The sequence below is a fragment of the Lissotriton helveticus genome, chromosome 2_1 (genome assembly GCF_964261635.1).
Source record: "Lissotriton helveticus chromosome 2_1, aLisHel1.1, whole genome shotgun sequence".
Taxonomy (NCBI): Eukaryota; Metazoa; Chordata; class Amphibia; order Caudata; family Salamandridae; genus Lissotriton; species Lissotriton helveticus.
This window is the reverse complement of record NC_136059.1, coordinates 1,907,555,994-1,907,579,599: the sequence shown is the minus strand read 5'-3', so window position 1 is coordinate 1,907,579,599 and position 23,606 is coordinate 1,907,555,994. Positions and strand designations below refer to the sequence as shown.

General features: G+C 48.6%; 1 protein-coding gene across 15 annotated transcripts in view; it reads left to right on the top strand.

The window, feature by feature from the left end:
• Positions 1 to 23,606, top strand: part of BLTP1 (bridge-like lipid transfer protein family member 1) — a 2,102,388-nt gene that overhangs the window by 1,225,457 nt on the left and 853,325 nt on the right. For all 15 annotated transcript variants that reach the window (XM_078676841.1, XM_078676840.1, XM_078676839.1 and 12 more), the window contains 2 exons: positions 14,391 to 14,488; positions 14,780 to 14,965. In XM_078676841.1, coding sequence (XP_078532967.1) covers positions 14,391 to 14,488; positions 14,780 to 14,965 — 284 coding nt within the window. The remainder of the gene's footprint in view (positions 1 to 14,390; positions 14,489 to 14,779; positions 14,966 to 23,606) is intronic.

Sequence of the window (23,606 nt, the reverse complement as noted above, 5' to 3'; positions counted from 1 at the left end):
GTGTGAGGACCTGGGTGAAGCCAGCGGCCTGGATATGTCTCCAGATGCTGCTCTAATTTTTCTACCGTAGCTATGGAGGAAGGAACTTTGTACACAGTGCTGCTGTGGGGGATGGCTGAGGTCCTTGACCTTAAGCTACACACAGTGATAGTCAGGACTAATCTCTTGACATAGGCGCTGCTACCAGGGAGTCTCCACGTCAGAACCCTTACCCCCATTCAATGACACCCTCAATGACGTCCTGTTGGTTACCTGGTCCAAACCCAGCACAGGGACTCCTGTTAATAGGACGATTCCCGACTGCCATCACCCCGCACTTGTGAACCCAAACTTACTCACGCAACACCCTACCCCTGAGATCTTGGTGGTCCAAGCCTCCACCTCCCAAGGCACTTTCCCTACCGCTTCCCCGAATAGGGAATCCAAGAGGCTGGACTCGTTTGGGAGGGAGATGTTTTCTTCCGCCAGCCTGGCATTGGCGTTCATGAATACTGCATGGCTTTTGGCCTGTTAGTCCCCCACTTTGTGGGATACATTGCGCTAGTGCTGCCACAGGTCCCAGAGGAGGTTCGGGCTGTACTCTTTAAAGCTGTCACAGACTGGAGGGGTTTGGCAAAGTTCACTATTCGATGTGGACTTGACACGACTGACTCGCTAGGCAGAGCGGTTTCCACAACAGTGGCCCTATGGCGCCACGCCTGGCTGATGACGACTGGCTTTTCGGGGGATGTTCAAGCTTCTCTTATGGACATTCTGTTCGATGGCACCCGTCTCTTCAGAGACTAGGCAGATTCGCTGATTGAGCGCTTTAAGGATTCTTGTGCTACAGCCAGGTCCTTAGGCCTCTCTGCTGCCCCAAGTCCACCTCAATCTGCCTTTCGCGGCTATGGAAGATGCTTCCAGCTGTGCCAATTCCCACCCAGCTGCCGTACAGGCTCGTCCGCCTCTACATGGCCGAGGGTGCGGTACTCCCAGACCTCATGGGTCAGATGGCCAGCTGTCTGGTCAGTCCACCACCTCCCTTACTGCAATAGTCTCCAAACCATCCTAGTCTACCCCTTTACCACCATAGACAGACAGTTGGTGGCAGCATTCGCCATCACCTGCCCCACTAGCAGTCCATAACATTGGACAGGTGGGTTTTACAGATAGGCCGAAAGGGCTACTCCCTCCCCTTCGAGACTACCCCTCCCTGAATACAAAAATCTCGCGATCGGCTTACGGAGGGTCATCTGTCTGTTCTCCGCAAGGTCACTGCTCTCTTGGCCAAGGAAGCCATAGAGAAGGTTCTGGTGCTAGAAGTAGGCTGTGGTTATTCCTGCTACTTTCTGGTTCCCAAAAATAAACGAGAAATTCGAAATGCTCACATTAGCTCAGGTCTTGTCTGCCTGGACCTGGGACAGACAAGATGATGGTGTTGGACTTGCAAGACGCTTATAGGTTTGGCTTGCAGGATGCTTATTTTTATATTCCCGCCCTGCCTGCCCACCGGTGCTATTTGCCGTTTGTGGTAGGTCACAAGCAGTTTCAGTTCACCATGCTTCCTTTTGGTCTTATCAGCGCCCCTTCTGTGTGCACCAAGGTGATGGTGGTGGTCGCACTCATCTGCAGAGGTCAGGGGTGCCAGTCTTCCTCTACCTCGACAACTGGGTGCTAAAGGTGGGCTCGCCCCAGGCTGTTGTCTCCCAACTCCAGACTACGGCATACCTTGTGTACTCGCTTGAGTTCACTATTAACGTGCCAAAGTCACACCTGACTCCCTCTCAGACGTTCCCTTTTATCTGAGCTGTCCTGGACAAACTGCAGTTTCTGGTTTATCCTCCTGAATGACAAGTCCAGGATATTCAGGTGTGATATCGGTATGCCAGCCTCTATCCTCGGTTTCGGGTAGACTGACTCTGAGACTGCCGTGCTTCATGACCTCCTGCATCCTGCTGGTGACATGTGCCAGATGGCTTATGCAGGCTCTGCAGTGGGATCTGAAGAGCCAGTGGGCACATCATCAGGGGAATATCTCCGACATGGTCCAGATCTCGGAGGGAACTGCAAACGATCTGCAGTGGTTGCTAATGAACTGCGATTGGGTCAGATTCAGACCCCTCTGTCCATCCCTTACCAGATATCACAATAGTGACAAGTGCAACACTCTTGGGATGGGCAGCTATCTGGGAGAGGTGGAGATCAGATGACTCTTGTCTCGGGCGGAATGCGAACTCCACATCAACCTGCTGGAGCGCAATGCAATCTGACTGTCATTGAAAGCCTTTTCATCAGGGGAAGTCTGGTAAAAAGTGTTGACAGACAACACCATCGTCATGTGGTACTACAACAAACATGGCGGGTGGGGTCGTTGACCCTTTGTCAAGAGGCCCTGCATCTCTAGAAAAGGCTGAAACAGCAGGGCATTTCCTTTTGGTTTAATACCTGGTGGATTCTCTGAATGCTAGAGCAGATGAACTCTACCAAAGATGCCTAGCGGATCACGAATGACGTTGTCACCCGAAGTGTCGCAAGGCCTCTTTCAGCAGTAGGGAGAGCCATAGTTAGATCTGTTCTCCTCCACTGAGAACGTGCAATGTCAGCAGTTTTGCCCACTGGGGTTTCCTAGGCGGCGCTCTCTCAGAGAAGCTGTTCATCTCAAGTGGAGCTCAGGCCTCCTGTATGCCTTTCTGCCCATGCCACTCCTACCCAAAGTTCTCAAGAAGGTCAAGAATGACTGGCCCAAGTCATCCTTGTGGCTCCAGACTGGGTATGTAGAGTCTGGTATCCTGAGCTACTGAGCACGGCCACCGATCCTCCAATTTGGCTTCCTCTTCATGGACACCTTCTGGCAGAACAGCAGGGAAAGGTTCTCCACTTGAACCGGTCACCTCTTCACCTTCTTTTGTGGAGATTGAGAGGCAACAGTTGACAGCTTAAGGCCTTTCTCCCGAAGAATCTAATGTAATCTTGGCAGCTAGGCCTCCCTCCACCAAGGCGATGTATGCCTGCCTTTGGAAAAACATTTGTGGCATGGTCTGCAGAAAAATCCATTGATCCCCTGATCCCCTTTGTGCCCCTCTTTCTGAAGTTATGCTTTTCGTTCTTTCTCTTGTCCCGTATGGCTCTGCTCTGGGCACTATTAAGGGCTATCAGGGGTGGCTCCTCTGCTATGGCACTATGAAGGGAGCAGCAAGCAGTGGGAGTTATTTTAAAGCAAACACAAGGAGATGATGGACGGAGCGCAGTGGCAAAGTGAGCAAGGGACCCACGTCTGGGCATACCCTGCCATTGAAGGGCGAACGAAGCAAACACAAGGAAATTATGGATTTTTGAATTTGTCACCCCGAGTGGGATGGGTATGCCCAGACGTGGGTACCGTGGTCTCTATTCCACTGGAGTCCAGCTATACTGGCTGTTGTGGGGTGAAGCCCCGAAACCGGTCCCAGGATGCTTATTTCTGGTCCAGGGAGGACCAGGCCTGGCAGTTCGGGCTGGACTGTACCTAATGGGGAGCTGGGTCAAAACTAATTCGCATTTGGCTGGGTTTCAACTGGAATGGCATAGGAAGCAAAATAATGATGGATTTAGTCCCAGATATCTGTACTGGAGTGAATGCTTATCATTGTTTAACATTCTGTCCATCAGTTGTTATTTTTGGAGTTATTTTAACCTTTTCCATGCTCATGACGAGCTCAGCTCGTCATGAGGCACGGTGCTCCGGTGCTCATGACGAGCTCAGCTCGTCATGAGCCGTGGAAAGCTCGCATGCGGGGATAATTCCCCTGCTGTGCTGAGCGTTCCATGGGAGCCGGTGCACCTGTGACAAGCTCAGCTCGTCATGAGCACAGGAGCGCCGTGCCTCATGACGAGCTCGTCATGAGCATGCGGGCGCTGTGCGAGCCCCCCTGCCCCCCAGCACAGCGGGGGAATTACCCCCGCAGCAAAGGGGTTAAAGAAATTTTTTTGTTCAGACAGGAATGTATATGTTCGAGGCATGTGGGCTGCTGAATTCATATCTATAGCATAGATCGCCGCCTAGTGTTGGGTCCGGATGATTGCACATTGTTGTCCTGGAAGAGTCTTCGAAGTATCACGAGATAGGTGGCTCCTCCCCTGGACTACAGTGCGCATGGGCATCGACTCCATCCTCAGATTGTTTTTCTCCGCCATTGGGTTCGGATGTAATTTCGTTATCTCCAGTTCGGAATCAACTTAAACTTTTTCGAGGCCCGAAGGCCTTGTTCTATTCGTCGGTATTGTTTGCGTTCGGTGCCCCGGTTCTATTCCGACTCAGTTCCGGAGTTGGATTTCCAGGGAGTCGAGTGACTCTTCGGTGATCGAGGCCCAGTCGACGCAGCAAGACCCTCGACAACACGACATGGAACGGAGCCCGTTCAAGAAGTGTCCCGTGTGTGGATCGAAGTACCCACACATCGACGTCCACCCGGTGTGCAACAAGTGCCTGTCGCCGGACCACAATGAAGCCAGCTGTATGGCTTGTTCAAAGTTTCGTTCGACGAAGACTCTTTGGCTTCGGCGCGTGGCGCGCATGGCGGCCCGGCAGTCGGCCCCAGCACCGGTGGACATCTTCGACGACGAAGAAGCGGACGAACAAGAGGTTCGACTTCAGATTTCACCTCCAACGGTGGACATCGAATGCGAATACGACGAGGATGTCGAAGGCCTCGATGTACAAGAAGTCGTCGACAAGATAGGGGACGACAATGAGGCCTATGGGGCCATGGAAGATAGCTCAGAGGAAGAGCTATGCCCCGTTCGAACATTTGCAAAGGCTCAGGTCGAGGGATCGCCACGCGGCCTTACCCAAGACCTTATACCAGCATCCACGGCCCCGCCTTCTGGCCCGGCTACGGACACATCGGCGGAGCCGCCATTGTCAAAACCGAAACTGAAACCATCAGTGTCGACTAAAGCAAAAATGGCCGAGGCGCCATCGAAACCGAAGACGTCTGCTCCCCCATCGACGCAATCATCTTCCGAGGTGTCGAAGCGGTCGACGCCAAAGAAAGCTGTCGAACCGGTCAAGGTGCCGAAAGTGGTCAAGGTCGTCGAGCCGAAGCCAAAGAAGGCCGCAGAATCGGAGTCGAGTAAGACCATCGAGCCGAAGTCCAAGAAGGCCGTCGAGCCGACATCAGGCAAGGGCGTCGAGCCGAAGACCGGAACCCCGACGCCGGTAGTCAAGGCCGCCGATCCGAAACCGTCGCCGTCCGCGTCTGCGGCCAAAGACAAGGATCGTGGCGCACCTAAGGCGGATGCCCCTACGCCCCGCTCAGACAAACTGAAGTCATCGACGCTCGGGTCTTCCCCTGGTGGTGGTCAGAGGTCGACTGTCGGGTCGACGAAACCGTCCGCTTCCTTTACGAAGCAGGTCTCGGACTCCCTCAAGCGAATTAGGGCCAAAGCTTCGGCGTCGGAACCGAAAACGCCTTCCACCCCGGCGCAAGCTGTACCGACGCTAAAGACTTCGGCGCCGCTACTCTTCACGTTGCCGCCAAAGGTGGCGCCAAAGGCCTTTGCACCTCGGTCGGTGCCCAAGGACTCTGTGGGATCGAAGCCAACTCACCCGGCTGGGAGTTTGACGCATCGACCACCCTTACTGGAGGAGCAGTCGGAGCATTTCATCGATGCCGACACCGGAAAGCTCCTGCTTTACAAGAGGAAAATCACGGCATCGCAGCCTTTGGACTCATATACTATTCCTATGAAGCGCAAAAGGCCTGCTCCAGAAACCCAAGTCTTGGTCGAACCCATACTTCCTACAAGAATTACAACACCCTCACCCACCTACTCTGATGGAGAGGATGCAGGGGAGCAGGACGAGGAATACAATTTTCCAGCCCACACAGAGCCTGATGAACAACAGGACTCCTGGATAGAGGCAGGTGACCAAGGGGATCAGCACACCGTCCATGACCCTCAGGTGTACAATGTTAAGACCTCTCCCACCGAGGATTCTGCGGCATTTAATGCCTTAATTGAAAGGGCAGCCAAGAACCACGACGTGGAACTACATGCTGACCCCGTGGAAGTGGACTTCCTCTTTGACACTTTCTCAACTGCTGAAAAGACTGTCAAGACTCTTCCTATACTAAAGGGGGTCCTTAAGCATGCTGCGGACATTTTTAAGGAACCCACACGGTCAAGGGTAGTCAACCCTAGAATCGATAAGAAATACAGAGCGGCACCTGGCGATCCTACCTACATCAAGGGCCAGTTGCCATTGGACTCTTTGGTAGTTTCTAATGCCCGCAAAAGGGCGAATTCGCAGACCACCGGTGAAGCTCCTCCCCCGGACAAAGAATCTAAAGTGCTTGAGGCATCGGGGAAGAGAGTAGCAGCTCAGGCGGCCAATATCTGGCGTATCTCCACGCAGGCACTATTGGCTAGATACGACAGGGCACACTACGACACACTAGAGACCCTGTTGCAGCATCTACCAGACCAATATAAAGAGGCAGGGGAGATGCTTATCCAGGAAGGGAAGCTCATCTCTAACGCTTCCATTAAGTGCGCACTAGACGTTGCGGACACTGCGGCCAGAGCAATTAATACCAGTGTGATGCTCAGACGGCAAGCATGGCTCAGAATCTCAGGTTTTAAACCAGAAATCCAAACGACCATCCTCAACCAGCCAGTAAACCCTGACAGGTTATTTGGTCCAGAGGTGGATACCACCCTGGACAAAATAAAGAAAGATATTGAGACGGCCAAGTCCATGGGAGCTCTCCAGTCCCAACAGTTTCCAGGGAACACTTTTCATCGCTCAGGCAATCGAGGTGTTAACAGAGGCCAGATGTCACAGCAGACACAGTTCAATAAAGGTGGGGCGCAATCCTCGTACACCAAGCAGGGTAGAGGAGGATACCGGGGCAACAGCGCCAAGGGCAGAGACAGAGGCAGCAACAACTCCCGTTCCTCTGCCACCAACAAACAGTGACTCCCTGTCACTGCCCCCCGACCATCCAACACCTGTCGGAGGGAGACTCCAGCAGTTCCTTCCAGTCTGGAAATCCATCACCACAGACAGGTGGGTCAGGAAACTTATCCAGTTCGGCTATTGTTTGGAGCTAACATCCACTCCACCCAACATACCACCAAAGCACCGTCCTATGTCAGCAGAGCATTTGCACTTATTGCAGCAGGAGGTTCTTGTCATGCTGCAAAAAGGCGCAATAGAACTCGTGCCAGTGGAGGAAGAAGGCACAGGGGTGTATTCCCTGTACTTCTTAATCCCGAAGAAGGACGGGTCCCTCAGACCTATACTGGATCTAAGGCCCCTAAACCAGTATATTCTCTCGGAACACTTCCACATGCTAACACTGCAGCAGGTTCTTCCATTACTCAATCAGGGAGACTTCCTTGCAACCTTGGATCTCAAGGATGCCTACTTCCACATCCCACTCCACCCATCCCACAGGAAATACCTCAGGTTCACCATTCAGAATCGGCATTACCAATTCAAGGTCCTTCCTTTCGGGGTGACCACAGCCCCCAGAGTGTTCACGAAATGTCTGGCGACAGTGGCGGCGCACCTCAGGAGACAAAACGTCCATGTCTATCCTTATCTGGACGACTGGCTGGTTCAGGCAAAGTCAGACCAGCAGTGCGCCGCCGACATGTCCCGCACCATTCATCTCCTTCACGGTCTGGGCTTCTCACTGAACTATCCGCACCTTCAGCCAGCACATGTGCGGCAGTATCTGAGCGCAACGATAGATACTCTAGCAGCCACGGCTCAGCCAAATTCAGTGAGGATCGACAACATCCAGTCGCTAATTCAAAAGTTCAGACCGCAACACTCACTTCCAGCGAGAGTGTTCATGCAGTTGATAGGCATGATGGCCTCCTGCATCTTCATAGTCCCGCATGCGAGGTTACATATGCGTCCGCTCCAAGAATGCTTGGCACATCAGTGGACTCAGGCTCGCGGACAGTTGAAAGACCTAGTGTTGGTGACCGGTCGGGCGTACAACTCTCTGCATTGGTGGAATCCACACAACCTTTGCAAGGGCCGACCGTTCCAAGAGCCTGTGCCACAGATTATCCTGACGACGGACGCATCTCTCCAGGGATGGTGAGCTCATGTACTCCACTACACGGTGCAGGGACTATGGTCGACGCAGCAAAAGAAGATGCACATCAACTACTTAGAACTGATGGCAATCTTCATGGCACTGAAGTCCTTCAAAGTACATCTGTGCAACAAGGTCGTGTTGATCCGGACGGACAACATGACGACAATGTACTATATCCAAAAGCAGGGAGGTACACACTCCACAGTTGTCCCATCTGGCTCAGAGCATGTGGAAGTGGGCCATTCAGAGGAACATCTTCCTCATGGCGGAACACCTCCCGGGCAAGGACAATCAGATGGCGGATCTGCTCAGCAGGTACAGCCACCAGATGCACTAGTGGGAGTTACACCCATCAGTACTCCGCCCGTACTTCCAGCAGTGGGGTCATCCAGAGATAGACCTGTTTGCCACAAGGGAAAACGCAAAATGCCAAAGCTTTGCCGCCAGGTTCCCTCACCCACAGTCGCAGGGCAATGCGATATGGATGAACTGGTCAGGCAGATTTGCGTACGCGTTTCCCCCAGCACCTCTCATACCGCTGGTGGCAAGAAAGCTAAAGCAGCACTCGATGACACTCATCCTGGTTGCTCCAACGTGGGCACGCCAACCATGGTACACCACGTTTCTAGAACTCTCCGTGGTACCGCATCAAAGGCTGCGCCTCACACCCAGGCTCTTGACGCAGAACCATGGCGACATTCAGCACCCAGATCTGCAACAGCTCAACCTGGCGATCTGGCTCCTGAGGTCTTAGAATTTGGCTACCTTGACTTGCCTCCTGAATGCATGGACATCATCCGGGAGGCAAGGAGGCCCACTACCAGAGCTTGCTATGCAGCGAAATGGAAGCGGTTTGTCATTTACTGTACAGAACACGACATCAACCCGCTAGATGCATCCATTCCTAATATCATCTGCTATTTGTTACATCTTTACAAATGCAATCTAGCATATGCTTCCATTAGGATACACTTATCCGCCATAGCGGCTTATCTCCAAAACAGGCAGCATCTCTCTGTTTTCAGGGTGCCTGCCATTAAGGCCTTCCTAGAAGGGCTGAAGCGGGTCATCCCTCCCAGGACCCCGCCAGCTCCTGTGTGGAACCTCAACGTGGTCCTCACCAGATTGATGGGCCCACCTTTTATGCCTCTCCATTCCTGTGAGATTCAATTCTTAACATGGAAAGTGGCTTTTCTCATTGCCATTACCTCTCTACGGCGTGTTAGTGAGCTACAGGCGCTCACTGTACAAGAGCCATTTATTCAAATTCATTCCAACAGGGTAGTGCTGCGCACTAACCCTAAATTCCTTCCTAAGGTGGTTTCGCAGTTTCATGTTAATCAAACCATCGAACTGCCCGCATTCTTTCAGAACCCTGAAACAGTAGCAGAAAGGATGCTCCATACTCTTGATGTCAAAAGAGCGTTGATGTACTACATTGATAGGACAAAGGACTTTAGGAAAACACAACAGCTCTTTGTTGCCTTTTCAGCCCAGCACAAAGGCAACCCCATTTCCAAAGCAGGTATAGCCAGGTGGATCGTTAAGTGTATTCAGATTTGCTATCACAAGGCTAAGCGCACTTTAACGGTCCCTCCCAAAGCCCACTCCACCCGCAAGTTGGGGGCCTCTTTGGCTTTCCTTGGTAATATCCCTTTGGAAGATATTTGTAGAGCAGCCACGTGGTCTACACCACATACATTTACTAAGCATTACTGTGTAGATGTGCACTCCAAGCAGCAGGCAGCTGTAGGGCAGGCTGTTCTTAATACACTATTTCAGACTTCTGCAGCTGGCACAGGCGGCCGCCGTTAATGGAGGGACTGCTATGTATTCTATGCTATAGATATGAATTCAGCAGCCCACATGCCTCGAACTGAATATGCTACTTTCCAGTATGCATCTGTTCTTGGCATGTAGGGCTGCTGACATTCATATCGCCCACCCTCCTCGGCGCCTGTAGCGGCTGCAGACTTTTCTTACATTTACTCTTAGGCATGGCCATCGTTTACACTATTACACTCCATCTTTGCCACAATGGCTAAAAACAATCTGAGGATGGAGTCGATGCCCATGCGCACTGTAGTCCAGGGGAGGAGCCACCTATCTCGTAACAAATTTGTTTTTTGTGTATTGCGGACAAAGGTCTGATTTTTAACCTTGGATACAAAGATTTTAATAAAACATAAAGACTGTAAACGTCATATTTTTGTGTTGGCTTGACATTGAATAACAACTGTGATATTTTGAATGATTGATGTGTATGAAGACAGTAGCTGCAGAGAAAATAGCACACAGTCCAATGATTTTCCTTTGACGCAATGGGGAACTGTCGCAGTCCTGCCGTCTCCTCATTGTGAAGGGAAATGCTTTCCGCCTTTGCCCAGTTGTCCATGGAGGTGCGCCAGTGTTCTGTCATGGGCGGTTCCGCACGTTTCCAGTGTTTGGTGATTAGTCTTTTGGCCGTGATGAGGCCGAGGTCCCAAAAGCGGGAGGGCACTTTGTTCTGTTTGGTCCTACGGTAGAGGCCTAATAGGCACGCTTCCCATGTGTGAGGAATCGGCATTGCCGTGCTCCGCTCTAGTATCGGCAACACCGACCGCCAGTATGTTCGGATCCGCGGACATTGCCACAGCACGTGTAGGAGGTCCGCCCCCTCCAGCGCGCATCTTGGGCAGCCTGTCGTGGTTCCCGGGAAGTATAGGTTGATCCTGTCTGGGGAGAGGTATGCTCTGTGCAGTATGTAGAATTGGATCTGCTTAAAGCGCGCGTTACGGGGAATGTTCTTGGGGCTTGCCAGTACCACCGCCCACTCCTTGTCCGTCCAGGCTTTCCCTCTGTCTACTGCCCACTTATCCCGCAATGGTTGTAGGGAGCGTTGTGTGTGTGTGTCAACAGCGCTTGGGTCAACCAGTGTACCACATGTGTGCCATTCCCCATGACGTGGAGGTATTGTATTAGTTGGTGTGTGGGGGGTTCTTCAGTGATGCTTCCCCATTGTTGTGTGAATGCTCTGAGTATGGAAGCGTGTTGTAAGAACTGTCCTGCCGGTAATCCCGTGTCGGTGGCTAGTGTCGCGAAGGGGAGCAGGGCGCCGTCAGCGTATAGATCCGCCATAGTTTCTATTCCCGAGCGCGTCCAATGTTCCAGAGCTGTTTCCGTGACCACAGTCGTAGTCTTGGGGGTGCCTAGGAGTGGGAGTGCAGGGGCGCATGGTTTAGTGTCTTTGGTAAGCCGCAGGCATCGAGAGTAGCATTTGACGGCCACTTCTACATGTAGTTGGGTGTGTTTCCTAGTGCTCGTCAGTGGGTGGACTAGTGAGTGTATCTGCAGTGAGGATAGTGTATCCACAGCCGTGGCTGTGTCTTCCTGATGTCTGCCTGATAGCCAAGCCACCACCCATTGCAGCCGTGCCGCCAGGTAATAAAGTTCCAGATTTGGGACCGCAAGGCCTCCATCGCTAACTGGGTTGTACATCTTCGTCAGTGCTACTCTGGGCCTTCCCGTGTTCCAGATCAGGTCTCTAATCATGGTTTCTAGTTCCCTGAAGGTGCGGGTCGGGACGTATAGCGGGATATTAGCAAAGTAATAGAGGAGCCTGGGTAGGACAATCATTTTTGTTAATGTCACTGTGCCCGGCACATTTAATGGGAGTGTCTTCCAAAAGGCGATTTGGGACCTAACAGACGTGATGGCTCGTGTCAGGTTCCCGTCTAGGATATCTGGGGGATTCCTATATATATGTATCCCCAGGTATTTGAACGTGGTGTGGTGCCACGGCAACCTCTCGCCGTTGATTCGTAGTTCGAAGTCTGGGGTGTTGGGGGCAAACGGGTACGCCCCCGATTTGGCCCAGTTGACCTTTAGGCCCGACATGATCTCGAATGTTCGGAAGATGTCCGATAGTTCCAGTGGTAGGTTATTAAGGTCTCTGATGTACAGGAGCAGATCGTCAGCGTATAGGGATATTATGTGTGTGCCATCTGCTAGTGGGATACCCCATTGTGTGCCTCTGCTGCGCAACAGCTCAGCGAGAGGTTCCATCGCCAGCGAGAAGAGTAATGGGGACAGCGGGCAGCCCTGTCTGGTGCCCCTTCTGACCCTGATGGTATCGGACAACAACCCGCCTGTGCGTATTCTCACCTCAGGTCTCTGGTACAGTAGTCCGACCAGCTAGCTCGATGTATTCGTCGCCCAGATCGAACTTACGTAGCACTGCCAGTAGATAGGGCCATTCCACTGAGTCGAATGCTTTTTCAAGGTCTAAAATTAAGCAGCCCGATCCCGGCCATTTACTGGCCGCGTATTCCTCCACTCGGAACAGCCTCCTTATATTTTGGGAGGTGCACCGTGTTGGGACAAAGCCGTTCTGGTCTTTGTGTACCAGGGCAGGCACCAAGGTCGCCAGTCTCCGGGCTAGGGTTGACGCTAGGATCTTGTAGTCCGTATTCAGCAGTGCCAGAGGTCTGCACGATCCGAGGAGCGTGCCGTCCCTGCCCGGCTTAAGGGCAGATACCAACGTTGCCTCATTCATCGACTTAGGCAAGGACGAATCCTCCAGCGCTGCCGAGTATGTTCTGAGGAGTTCCGGGATTAGGATATCCGAGTAGGCCTTGTAGTACTCAGCCGGCAGCCCATCCGGGCCCGGGGCCTTGCCGTTGGAAAGGGCGAAGATGGCGTCGCGCAGTTCATCTGCCGTTAGCGGCGACCCAAGGTCGTCCTGTTGGTCATCAGTCAGGGTGAGGAGCGTTACCTCAGCCAGGTATGCAGTAATATCCGGTTGTGGATTCTGCAGTTGTGACCGGTATATTAGCTGAGCTTCATTAAAATGGATGGCGTTGGCCCGTGTTATTATCTGTCTGTGCATTTGTACCTGTTTGTTGTGTACTGCTTCTTACATGTTTTATACAAGAGCCACACTTACTCACTTTGACAATAACTGTTTCGCTAAGCAATTACAGTTTTCCTCAACCAATCTGGTTACATTTCAAAACGTGGAGTCCTATGGTAGATGGCTCTAGGGCTTGGAACCGCTATCCCCAAGTCAGCACAGTGCCATAGAAAACAGGATGACTAGCAACCCTGTGCTATTATGCTTGGCTTAACCTATGATCCAGAATGTTACCACAAAGGACAATATAGCAAATAAATACTCTCAGACAATTTACACATGCCTATTTCAAAGTGGAATACTCTGCTAAAAAAGTGTTCCTTAATTTAAGGCTGAAAATAAATGAATTACAAGTAAAATACAGTGCCGCAATAATGCCACCAAATATCCATTCTTGTGTTGCAAAATGTCCATACTTTTTATGAATTGAACAGTGTTCTTCGTGACTTCCCACTTCGTACATAAAAAGTCACAAAAAGAAAATAACAGTGCACAGCGGTGGCACCTATACAGGCACTGTGCACTTCACTTTTGGCACGGACCACTCCACATACCAGCGAGCAGGGACATTGATTACTAAACATTTCCGGATCCAGTCTGGCACCTGGGGATCATTCTGAGGTAAGGAATCTGCGAATTAATAGAGTCTCTATTGGATGAGGCATTACCGAAGGTAGGTAACTTGTTCATCACCGCAAGAACCTCATATCCACCGCCAAGCATGTTCTTGGAGGAGTCATGATTTGCGCTTCTTTGGAACCACAGACCTGGATGCCTCATAATTATTAAGTTCATCATGAATGCTTCACTATCCCAGTGCACTCTAGAGGAAAATGTGAGGCTATTTGTCCAACAGCTAAAGCTTAACAAAGTGGATGATGCAACGTGACAGTGATCACAAACACCTCAATAAATATATGGCTAGATAGCTGATAAAAATAAAAAAATCTGGATTCTGTAATGCATAAGTCAAAGTCCCTACCTAAGGGCCTAAAGAGAGCTGTGCACACACAGAAGCCCTCAAAGGGGAGGGTAATTAACCATACAAGGAGGATACGCCATCCATTAGAATTAAGTATCATTCCTCGTTGCAACTTTGGAGCTGTTAGATTTTACATATGGCTATAGTAAAATAAACATGAATGATAATGTGCCACCGTTTAATCCTTTGTAAATTGTGACAGGTGTCAGCTCTGGTCTTTTAATGCATTAATACTACGTACTTTTTGCCACAACTAATGAGTTGTGATGACCAGGTGCCATCCTCTTGGGAAAATATGTTTTTTGAAAAACTGTTTATATGAGTTAATACTTTGATATGTTTCTATCAAGCTTATTTTTTCCCTGGAAGTTCTTTTTTTCATTAACTGGGACAGTAGACAGTACATTGTTTTCACTCTCTAACTGAATTCTCTCTGTAGGAGGAGAGCAACCTATTCCTCTTTGGAATGAGCATGAAGTCACAACTGATGGAGAAAAGCCCAAAATCCTGCTGTACTCTCTGAACCTGCATTTTAAGGTGAACATAAAGTAAACTTTCTATTCAACTTATGTGGGAGTTTTTTCCACATACAGCATTAACCCTGGTCCTCTAAATATGTTGCTCATATTACTAAACTGTACTTATACTGACATTCACTAAACGTCATCGATTTACATGATTGCAAATGCTCAGTTGACCTGATTCTTGTCCCACCCATCTTCGCTGTTTGCCCTGCGTACCTTATAAATTTCATACTCTGTATGCTTTCACAATAATTATAGAAATACTGCTAACTAACTTCCCCTTTTTCCTTTCGTTGATTGACAGCTTATCCAAGTAACGGCTACAACCCCATCGATGAGAGCGGTCCGATTCGAAACTGGACGAATAGAACTGGAACTCTCAAACCGAATGCAGACCAAAGCACTGCCAGGAAGCAGCAGCTATTTGAAACTGTTCGGCAAGTGCCAAGTGGAATTAAATCTTGCATTAGGACAGATTGTCAAACACCAGGTTGGTAAGGCCTGAAGTGGCGTTTTTTTTTAATGCTTTATGATACAGTAGTGGGCATTCATATATGGCAATACATTAGCTTTGATGCTGATGTGCGTTTCTTGGGTCCCAAAATTCACAATCACTTAAGCACTCATAAAGAATCCATTCAAACGGTTTTGAATAAAGTTTTGAACAAAGTTTTCAAATAAAGTTTTAAATCCAGTGTAGACACTTCTTAGTATGTAAATTTCATTTATTCGTCATGAAATTTTTATGTGTATTATCCGATTTTTCTTCGTTATTCAATTCTCATAACATTTCAAAATGCTCAACGTTTCAACATGCCCAATGCATTTCGAGCTAACAGCTCTTCTTCAGGGGACATTTTATCTGAGCGGTTTCTGAGATGTCTTTATCCACTCAGCATGTGTGTGAAAACTCGCTTCATCTCTCTAAACTCGCTAGCTTTGCCATAAAGAATTCTAGCGTGAAGATTGCCCCCTCTATTTGGCAATCCTCAAGGAGGTAAAATGGCAAATGTCACTTTTGGGATGCTGCTTATTTCTGATGGATGCACATATTCACAGATTCTTTACTTTGTGAATACTCCCGCAGGTGTCAGACTGGGTGTGAGAAGTTGGTCTGGTATATGATGTCCACTAATTAAAGTGGGCACCTTGGACCAGTCCAAACGACCCTTCTGATGTATGAGGTCAAAGATAATAAAAGTCAGTGGAAAATCCCTGGATAAACTACTCTTTTACTCACTCTATTATATCTTGTTTACCACATTCAACCTGAGAACCTGGTTTATAAATAAAAATGTATAATTCCCACACTAAAATGTAAGGTTTACAATCTTTTTATTTTTCATAAAAGATGGAAGAAAACACTGTCCTCCATGCATGGATTAAAATTTCAGAAAAACTTCCTGAAAACATACATAGATAAAACATTATGAGTTTACAATACATGGCATAAGAAACAAATATTCACAGTATCTCATCAAATACAGACAAATGAATTAAATGCAAAGAAAAAACCTATTCATTACATAATCACAGTACATCAGTTAATCAAAACATTCCCCCTTCTATCAGTAGCTTAAAATGTTCTTGCTACGCATTCGCTTGATCCAAACAGCCTTCCAATATTTTCTCGTGGGAGCTACAGTACCAATAATTCATGAATATCTGTTGTTCCCTGGGCTCTGCTTGGATGCTGTATTCAAACCAGTGCGTCGACGCGTTTCGGTGTTATAACCCTGGATACCAAAAAAACCTTCTTCAGGACAAGACAGTTCTTGGGGTCACCGTTTGCAAATATTGGGTATCCTTCTGTATATATAGAAAGATAAATATCAGCGAGGATAACACGCTAAAAGGCTTTTCTCATCAGTATTGCATTTTGATCTAAAACATATGCAACTTTTGGTGCACCTCGTAGCTTTCATTTCCATACTTTCCCAATTTTATAATCTTTGATAAATATGGCTCTACATCATGTCTTTTGTTCAACAAGTCTACCCTATATCAAAAACGTTCTATACTGTCAGACCTCATTTACATAGTTTCACATTGAGGAAAAAGAGGCTATCTCATCCCTCCGTTACATTTTAGTGGTGGTTTCAGTTTCAGTCTAAGTCACTCACTTCCTGCATTCTCACCTATGTTTGATACTCGCCTTTTTGCAGGATGAGCGGGAAGAGATCCCACCCTGGGATTAATCTCCTATCTTTTCTTTTCCACGCTGGTGGCTTTCAAATTAGATGCAAATCTAGGCACATAAAATAGAGCAATTTAGAGGTTTCCTCTATTTTTCATTCTAGCCTCACTACCCCCATTCTCATCTATATTAAATACTCGCCTTATTATAGGATTCACAGGATGGTATCCCTCCCTGGGATTAATCTCTTATACTTTCCACGCTGATGACTTTCAAGTTGGGTATGAACCTAGGCGCAAAAATAGAGGAATTTAAATGTTTCCTCTATTTGTCATATTAGCTTTATAAGGATTTTTTTATCTAGGGTTACCTTTGAGTTATGTATGTACGCCAGGCTGATAATCTTGTCTAACTTTTCTTTTTTTCTTTCTTTTCTTCTGTGGTTCAGGCTTAAAACCTTCTCTATATCAGGTCCAGGAATCTGCTGTGGAAGTATAAACATAGTGATGTCACTATTCATGCCCTAACCGGTTCAAAGAACCTTCCTCGCTGTATTCCCTCCGTTCTTACCTTTTATATTATTTAGGCTTCCTTTTCAACGAGGGATAATGTGGTTTGGGATTTTCTCCAGTATCGTGGTACCCACTTTTCTTGAACTGGATATGTTTTGTGGATGAACATAGTGGCCTTTTATATGCACAGTTATTACTCTACCTTGGCCCATATAGCCCCTATATGTTCCACCCTACTTATTCTATGGGTCTTATTCTCCCCCCTGCTCGTGCTGTTATTCCTTTTCTGGACTATCACGCGTGTTCTCTGTTTTCTCTTCCTATATAGCACCGCTAAAAGCCATTATTGCATTATTGCCATTCTAGGTCAGGGACGCCTATACCCGATTTCCTATATCTCGGCATCTCACTGTTATGAGTTTCTCTCTGAAGGATTCAAGAGTTCCTCCTTTACCCCCCGATGTTTTTTTTTTAACATTCGGCCTCCTCTCTTCAGATTAGTGGGTCAACTGGACTCGTTTTCTCTAAGAAAAGAGAGGGTTCAACGGGGTACCACAGCCTACTCTATCCTTGCCACTGCTTGTCCTCGTAGCCCCCTATACCTCTATCGGTAAATACAGTGTTGTCGGGTAAGCCCTTTCCTACCCTTCTTTTTCTCCCGAGCCCTTACCTGATGAATCGTGAGTCCGTCCTTCTGCCTCGTTTTCTCTTTACGGCTGCCGTTCTCCCTGGTCCTCTTTTTATCGTATGACTAACAGCTCGTAATTCTCTACAGCTGTTGCTCTTTCCCTGCCCATGCGTCTAAGGTCCTTTTTTCGTCTTTACATGCCCCGCCATATTGAAGCGGAGTCTAGGTTCCAATTCTGAATGTATATTCAGTTCTGTGGCAGCTCTCACCTGTCACTCATGCCCCGTTTATAGTGCGAAACATTTTCTATATTACTAATCTCGGGTGGTTTTATGAACCTCCTACAAAGATAGTGATTGTTTATTAAAAATATAGAATATAGTATTCCCCGTCTCTCGGGGTCTCTGTGTTTTGATCTAATGCCGTATAGCGGCGTATCCTTGGTATTCAGTCTGTTATTGTATATATATTACCTCGTATTTTGTGAATAATTATTATATATATTTTATTACATTGGGTCGGTCTTCTTTCTATGAGGCTAAGGTTCCTTGATGTGGTAGCTGTCAATGGTAATCTCGCTCAGGGAGAATAATCATTATGCCTCATGTTTACCTTTGTCTCTCAGCCTGACATTTTCGAACCAGTTGATACTCTGTCTCTCTATCTCCCCATGCCTTATTACAGTATGTTTTGTTTCAAGATCTAGCCCCTTGTATGATGCTCCCTATTTTATGCTTGGCCTTATGGCTCTTTGTATATACCGGGGTTGGGGGATTATCTTGTTTGTCCCACTAGTATCCCTCAACTATCATTCGGACGGAGCTACCCTATCCTAACTGTAGCCCCCTCCCTGGGAATTAACAAGATATAATAGAGTGAGTAAAAGAGTAGTTTCTCCAGGGATTTTCCACTGACTTTTATTGTCTACAGTACCCTGTTCCCTGGAACAAGTGGGGTCTTCTCTCTTTCCTTGACTAAGGTCAAAGATAACCTTTAGAAAGCTATCCTAGTGGTAGCTGTGGAGAGCAGCCTTCAGGCGTAATCTTGAAGGAATATAAAGCAGCTTGTTTTACCAGAATATCACCTCCTGAATTAATCAAATGAAAGGAGAACCACACAGTAGTTATATAAAAATATGTATTTATTAATATAACACTCTCTAGTATCCACTACATGAGGATAGAACACACAGCACACAATACGAGATCAATAGTTGTAATACAGTTGTAAGTAGCGCAATACACAGAGGGCTTCAGGGGGAGACCAAACCATATACTAAAATAGTGGTATAACAACCACGGCTAAGGTCAAGACAAGGTCTGGAGAACGTAGAATCGCTGGGACCCCAAGGAACCCCCTCAAGGTGAGTAAATAGGAAACACACGGAGGACGGGTGCAGTGTGCCAACACGACCGCGGCCTCCGTACAATTCTATGAGGAAGTCGCAGTTGCAATTTTACAGTTTAAGGACCCTTCTAGGAGGACTTCTAGCAAACCCTTTATAACTTAAGAGGTTGGAGAGCCACCCCACCGTGGATACCGTAGTACCCGAGTTACCTATACCAGAGGAGCTGGGTGCATAGGTGTGGAGTGATGTCAGAAACCGCTGTCATTCTCAGTGGAGGGCTGCGAAGAAGTACTGCTGACGTGAAGGTGAAAAGGGTCTGGTGGAATCCAAGCCTGGATTCTGGAATGGAGGACCCTGAAAGTAGAGGGGACAGAGTCTGTGTCACTTCAGAGTGACCAGGGGCTCGGTAGACAAATGCCCACTGATGTCTGGTGCTTCAGGTGCTAAGAAGGGATGTTTGACTGTGCAGCCACGAGAACCAGGAGACGTCGTCAATGACCAAGAGCCAGATGCAAGCTGTCCCACCTAGGATGTTGAGTGCTGAGGGATCGGTGTCTGGCTGGAGCACCAACAAGCCTTGGCAAAAGCAACCCTCGCAGGAAGGTCAAGCAGGTTACAGTGTGGACCAGCAAGTTCCAGGGGAATCACCAAGCAATGGGGATTCAGGGCATGTCTGGAGCAACCAGGAAAGCCCATAGGAAATCAAAATGGCCCTTAGGAGGACCCACAGGCCGAATAACCAGGAGTCGCAAGGGACCCTCGAGCAAGAGTGCAAAGTACCAGCACACGGAGCACTGGGTGCAAGGAGGCCGGAGTACTTTAGTGCAAATACTACTCAGGGTCAGGACTACACGGAGTCCAATGCACAAGCTTGAGAATCACCAACAAGCATATGCAACTTCAAATGGATGCGGTGCACAAGGTTTCGGGTTATGTAGTCCCCACGAGGGATACTGGCCTCAAACTTGCTGAGAAGGCAGATCAACCTCAGGGACCTTTGTAACCCACCTCCTGTGTTGTTGAAATATTCGGAGTCCGCAGGAGCTCAGGAGCAGCATAACGGTCAGTTGCGTTGGGGTGCCTGTGAATGCAAGGGAATGAGTCCTTCACCCCAAGGGAGATTCTTCAGTTGTCCTTAGTGCACCACAGGTCCTGCACCGAGCCTGTATGGAGCAAGGGCACAGACTAAGCTTTTGACGGAGAGGAGGACAAAGTCAGACACAGTTGAAGTCCAGCGAAGTCCAGAGTGTCCAGACGGTCGAAGGTCAGTGGTTTCTTCTTGTAGAATCTTGTCCACGTAAAAATCTAAAGAGCTACAGTCAGTAAGCACTTTTGTACCCACAGGAGAGAGGGTTGGACAGATTCAGGGGACAGAGGGAAGGTTACTTACATCTTCTTTGTCCAGTTTCGCGCCAGAGCAGGAGCCAATGGCTCCCAAAACTGGTTTAAGCTGGACTACGCACACGGACACCAAATGTGCCCCAGGTGCAGACTTTCAGGCACTTTCAGAGTGCACCCACCCAGCCCCAATACACTAAACCCTGTCTAGGAGTTGGTCACACCTCCATGTGGCAGGATGCCTATTGTGCTGTATTCCTCTGCTCGAGCTTGACTCAGCAAAAGCAGGGTAGAAATGTGTCTCTGGTCGGCAGCATCCATTTGGTGCTGTCTGGGTCGAGCAGGCTGGCACCGAATAGACCAGTGACCCCACGAAGCTCATTTCAGAAGGGTCAAATCATATAACCGGTGTGGAGGTATGATTCCAAGGTGTTTGATACCAAACACGATATGTTTCTATGCATCCGTTTTCGAGATAGTATTTACCGCAAGGTTATAATGCACCTGGCTGGGTCACAGACATCATGGGAGAATGGTCTCCGAAGGCTGCAGAGAGGCTCTGCTCATGCAGGGGCACCCTCTCACTTAGAACCCAGCACCCTTCCTTCAGGATTGATGAGGCCTGCTATAGGGGTGGCTTATAAGGTTCAAGTGTAGTGACCTATAGATATAGTGAACCTATATCTAAAGTAAGTGGTACGAGCACCAGCCTACACAGGTTGCAGTAGCAGACCTGTAATTCCATTTTGTATGGCCTCTCATGGGAGGCATTATACATGCTTCAGCCCATGGGAGGCCTCTGGGTACCTGTGCCATGGGTACCATATACTAGGGACTTATAAGGGTACCCCCGTATCTAATCTGGAGTGTACCAAAGTACATGCATAACAATTTAAAGGAGAAAGCAGATAGACTGGGGACCTGATTAGCAAGATCCCAGTCAGACTAGTAAAAAACAGTGCAACATCAAGCAAAAAGTGGGGGTAACCATAAGAAGCAGATCCAACTTTCCTACACTACTGGGTATTGTAACTTTTCAGCAGTACCCTGCGTCCCTGTTGGTGGCATCGTTCTGCTCCGAAAATGATGTGCAGAGCCACATATAAGCACCATCCATGCACATTGGCGGCCTTTCTTTTCTTTCCTATTCTTCAGACGTGGTTTGGAGCTACTCCTTGGCCTCAGACAAGACACTTAATCTCCAAATTTAGTCTTAAAATACAATCTGAAATGTAAACGTCACCCCATCAAGCAATAGGGTTTTATACTGTGCAGACTGTTGCAACAAATGTCTGTGACCGACCTGCACTAAGTAGGTTTGTGGTGCCTAGGGTCTGACAACGACTCTAAGGACTGTGGCAACTGCACCCAGATGAACCCAAAAGCCATTCGGGAATGCAAAGCCAAACTCTACATCGCGAAGCACAAGAAGACTCCACACCGTAAACTATTGAATTCAAAAGGATGGTCCAGATCCCGCTCCCGAAGTTGATCCTGCTGTAGATCATCATCGCGGCCAAACTCTTCGGGCAATTTGAAGAAAAATACCTGAGAAATTAAAGTGGAAAAAGCCCTTTCCTGCCTCTCTTGTATTCCAGAGCGGGCTCAAGGGCATCTGTCTGCCTCCTGTTCTCTCGCCCGATCTCCTTCGGACCCGATTCTGAGTATAGTCCTGATGCATCCTGAGTTCCTAGATCTGTCTGTGACTTTGCAGCAAGTAGAAGCCTTGGGAGATTATGCTATGGATCTTTGGCACTTTACCTGCTCCCTCTGGTGTGACTTTGGGCCACAAGAAATTGCAGAGGCCTTGTGTCTTGCTTCCGCCAGCGGGTCTGTCCTCGGTACCCTCTGTGCCTCTTGTTTCCACATCGGGTTCAACAACGACTTTGGGGCCTGTTTTTGCTTCGGTGCCACTTCATGTGCCTTCCCATTTGCATTACCACTAATGCTGATGCCATCAATCCCGAATAAAGATATACATCCTGTAGTGCTAACTGACTTTGAATTGAACCCGCCATGACCTATATCAAAATTGTTACCTGTGCAGGTCATTGTCCAACCCCTTTGCATTCCTTTTTTTAGGTCGAGCCTGGCGTACGCAGCGCAAAGCACTGTCGCCAGCGAGCTCTATTGTTGTGGACTTTACTCGGAAGTGGGAGATGGGCACTCGCAGAGCGATTGGCGATTTGAGAAGGTGCACCTGCACGTAGAGCCCACGGTGTGCACGTCTCCTGTCCCGCTTCCGAGGCAAGTCAGCCTCCTGCAATTGCATTATTTTAAATGGTCACGCGCGCTCCACACATACAGCATGCCTCACTTACCGGGCGGGGTGGGCTTTCCGTGGGACTTCAATCTGCGGGGTGCACTCCTTCACGCGGGCTGCAACATGCGGGGCTCCCTCAGCTCACAGGAGCCCCGGACAGTGCCGCGCGCTCCATCCCCGCCCTTGTCCCAGGCAAGGTTGGCAGCACGCATGCTCAGTACGTAAGCGTGTGTGCACGAGGAGCTATTGTTCCGCACACTTTCAGTTTCCCTCCCCGCCCGCTTGTTTACAATACGGATCGCAAACGCTTGTTTACAATACGGATCGCAAACGCTTGTTTTTAAAGAAATGCTTAATGCAGTGCCCTCTCTTTAGCTATTTGACGAGCACAAACCTATGGTTCGTCGATTTCACACGCTCAAAATAAACATCGTGGCTCCCACAGCCGCATTCCTGGCTGGATTTCCCGGTACCTGAGCGCTTAAACAGGATCCAGGGAGGTGCGGGCCCTCTAGCAATTACACAGAGCCGAGGAGGCAGGAGTACGGATGGGTCACGAAAAATAACATATACCCGATAAGAAATATAGGGTGTGCCAACTCGGACTCCCTCTTCAGAATAAACAAAGCATGCAAGAAACCTTGTGTTTCCATTCAGCATTTCCATGCGAATGGGTACCAGCTTCACGTTCTGTCAAACAAGACTCGATCTTCCCTTAAAATCCAGCTATGCACTCACATTTGGAACTGAAATCAACGCTGAAACAATCTTTTTCACATTTGCTACAGTCATGCTAGATCCATTTTGTTGGCATCGCACATAATGGACCACAATATCCATATGCGTTTCAAGAGAAGTTTACTCCACTGTATAACACTGTCTTTTATAAATCGTGAATTTATGAT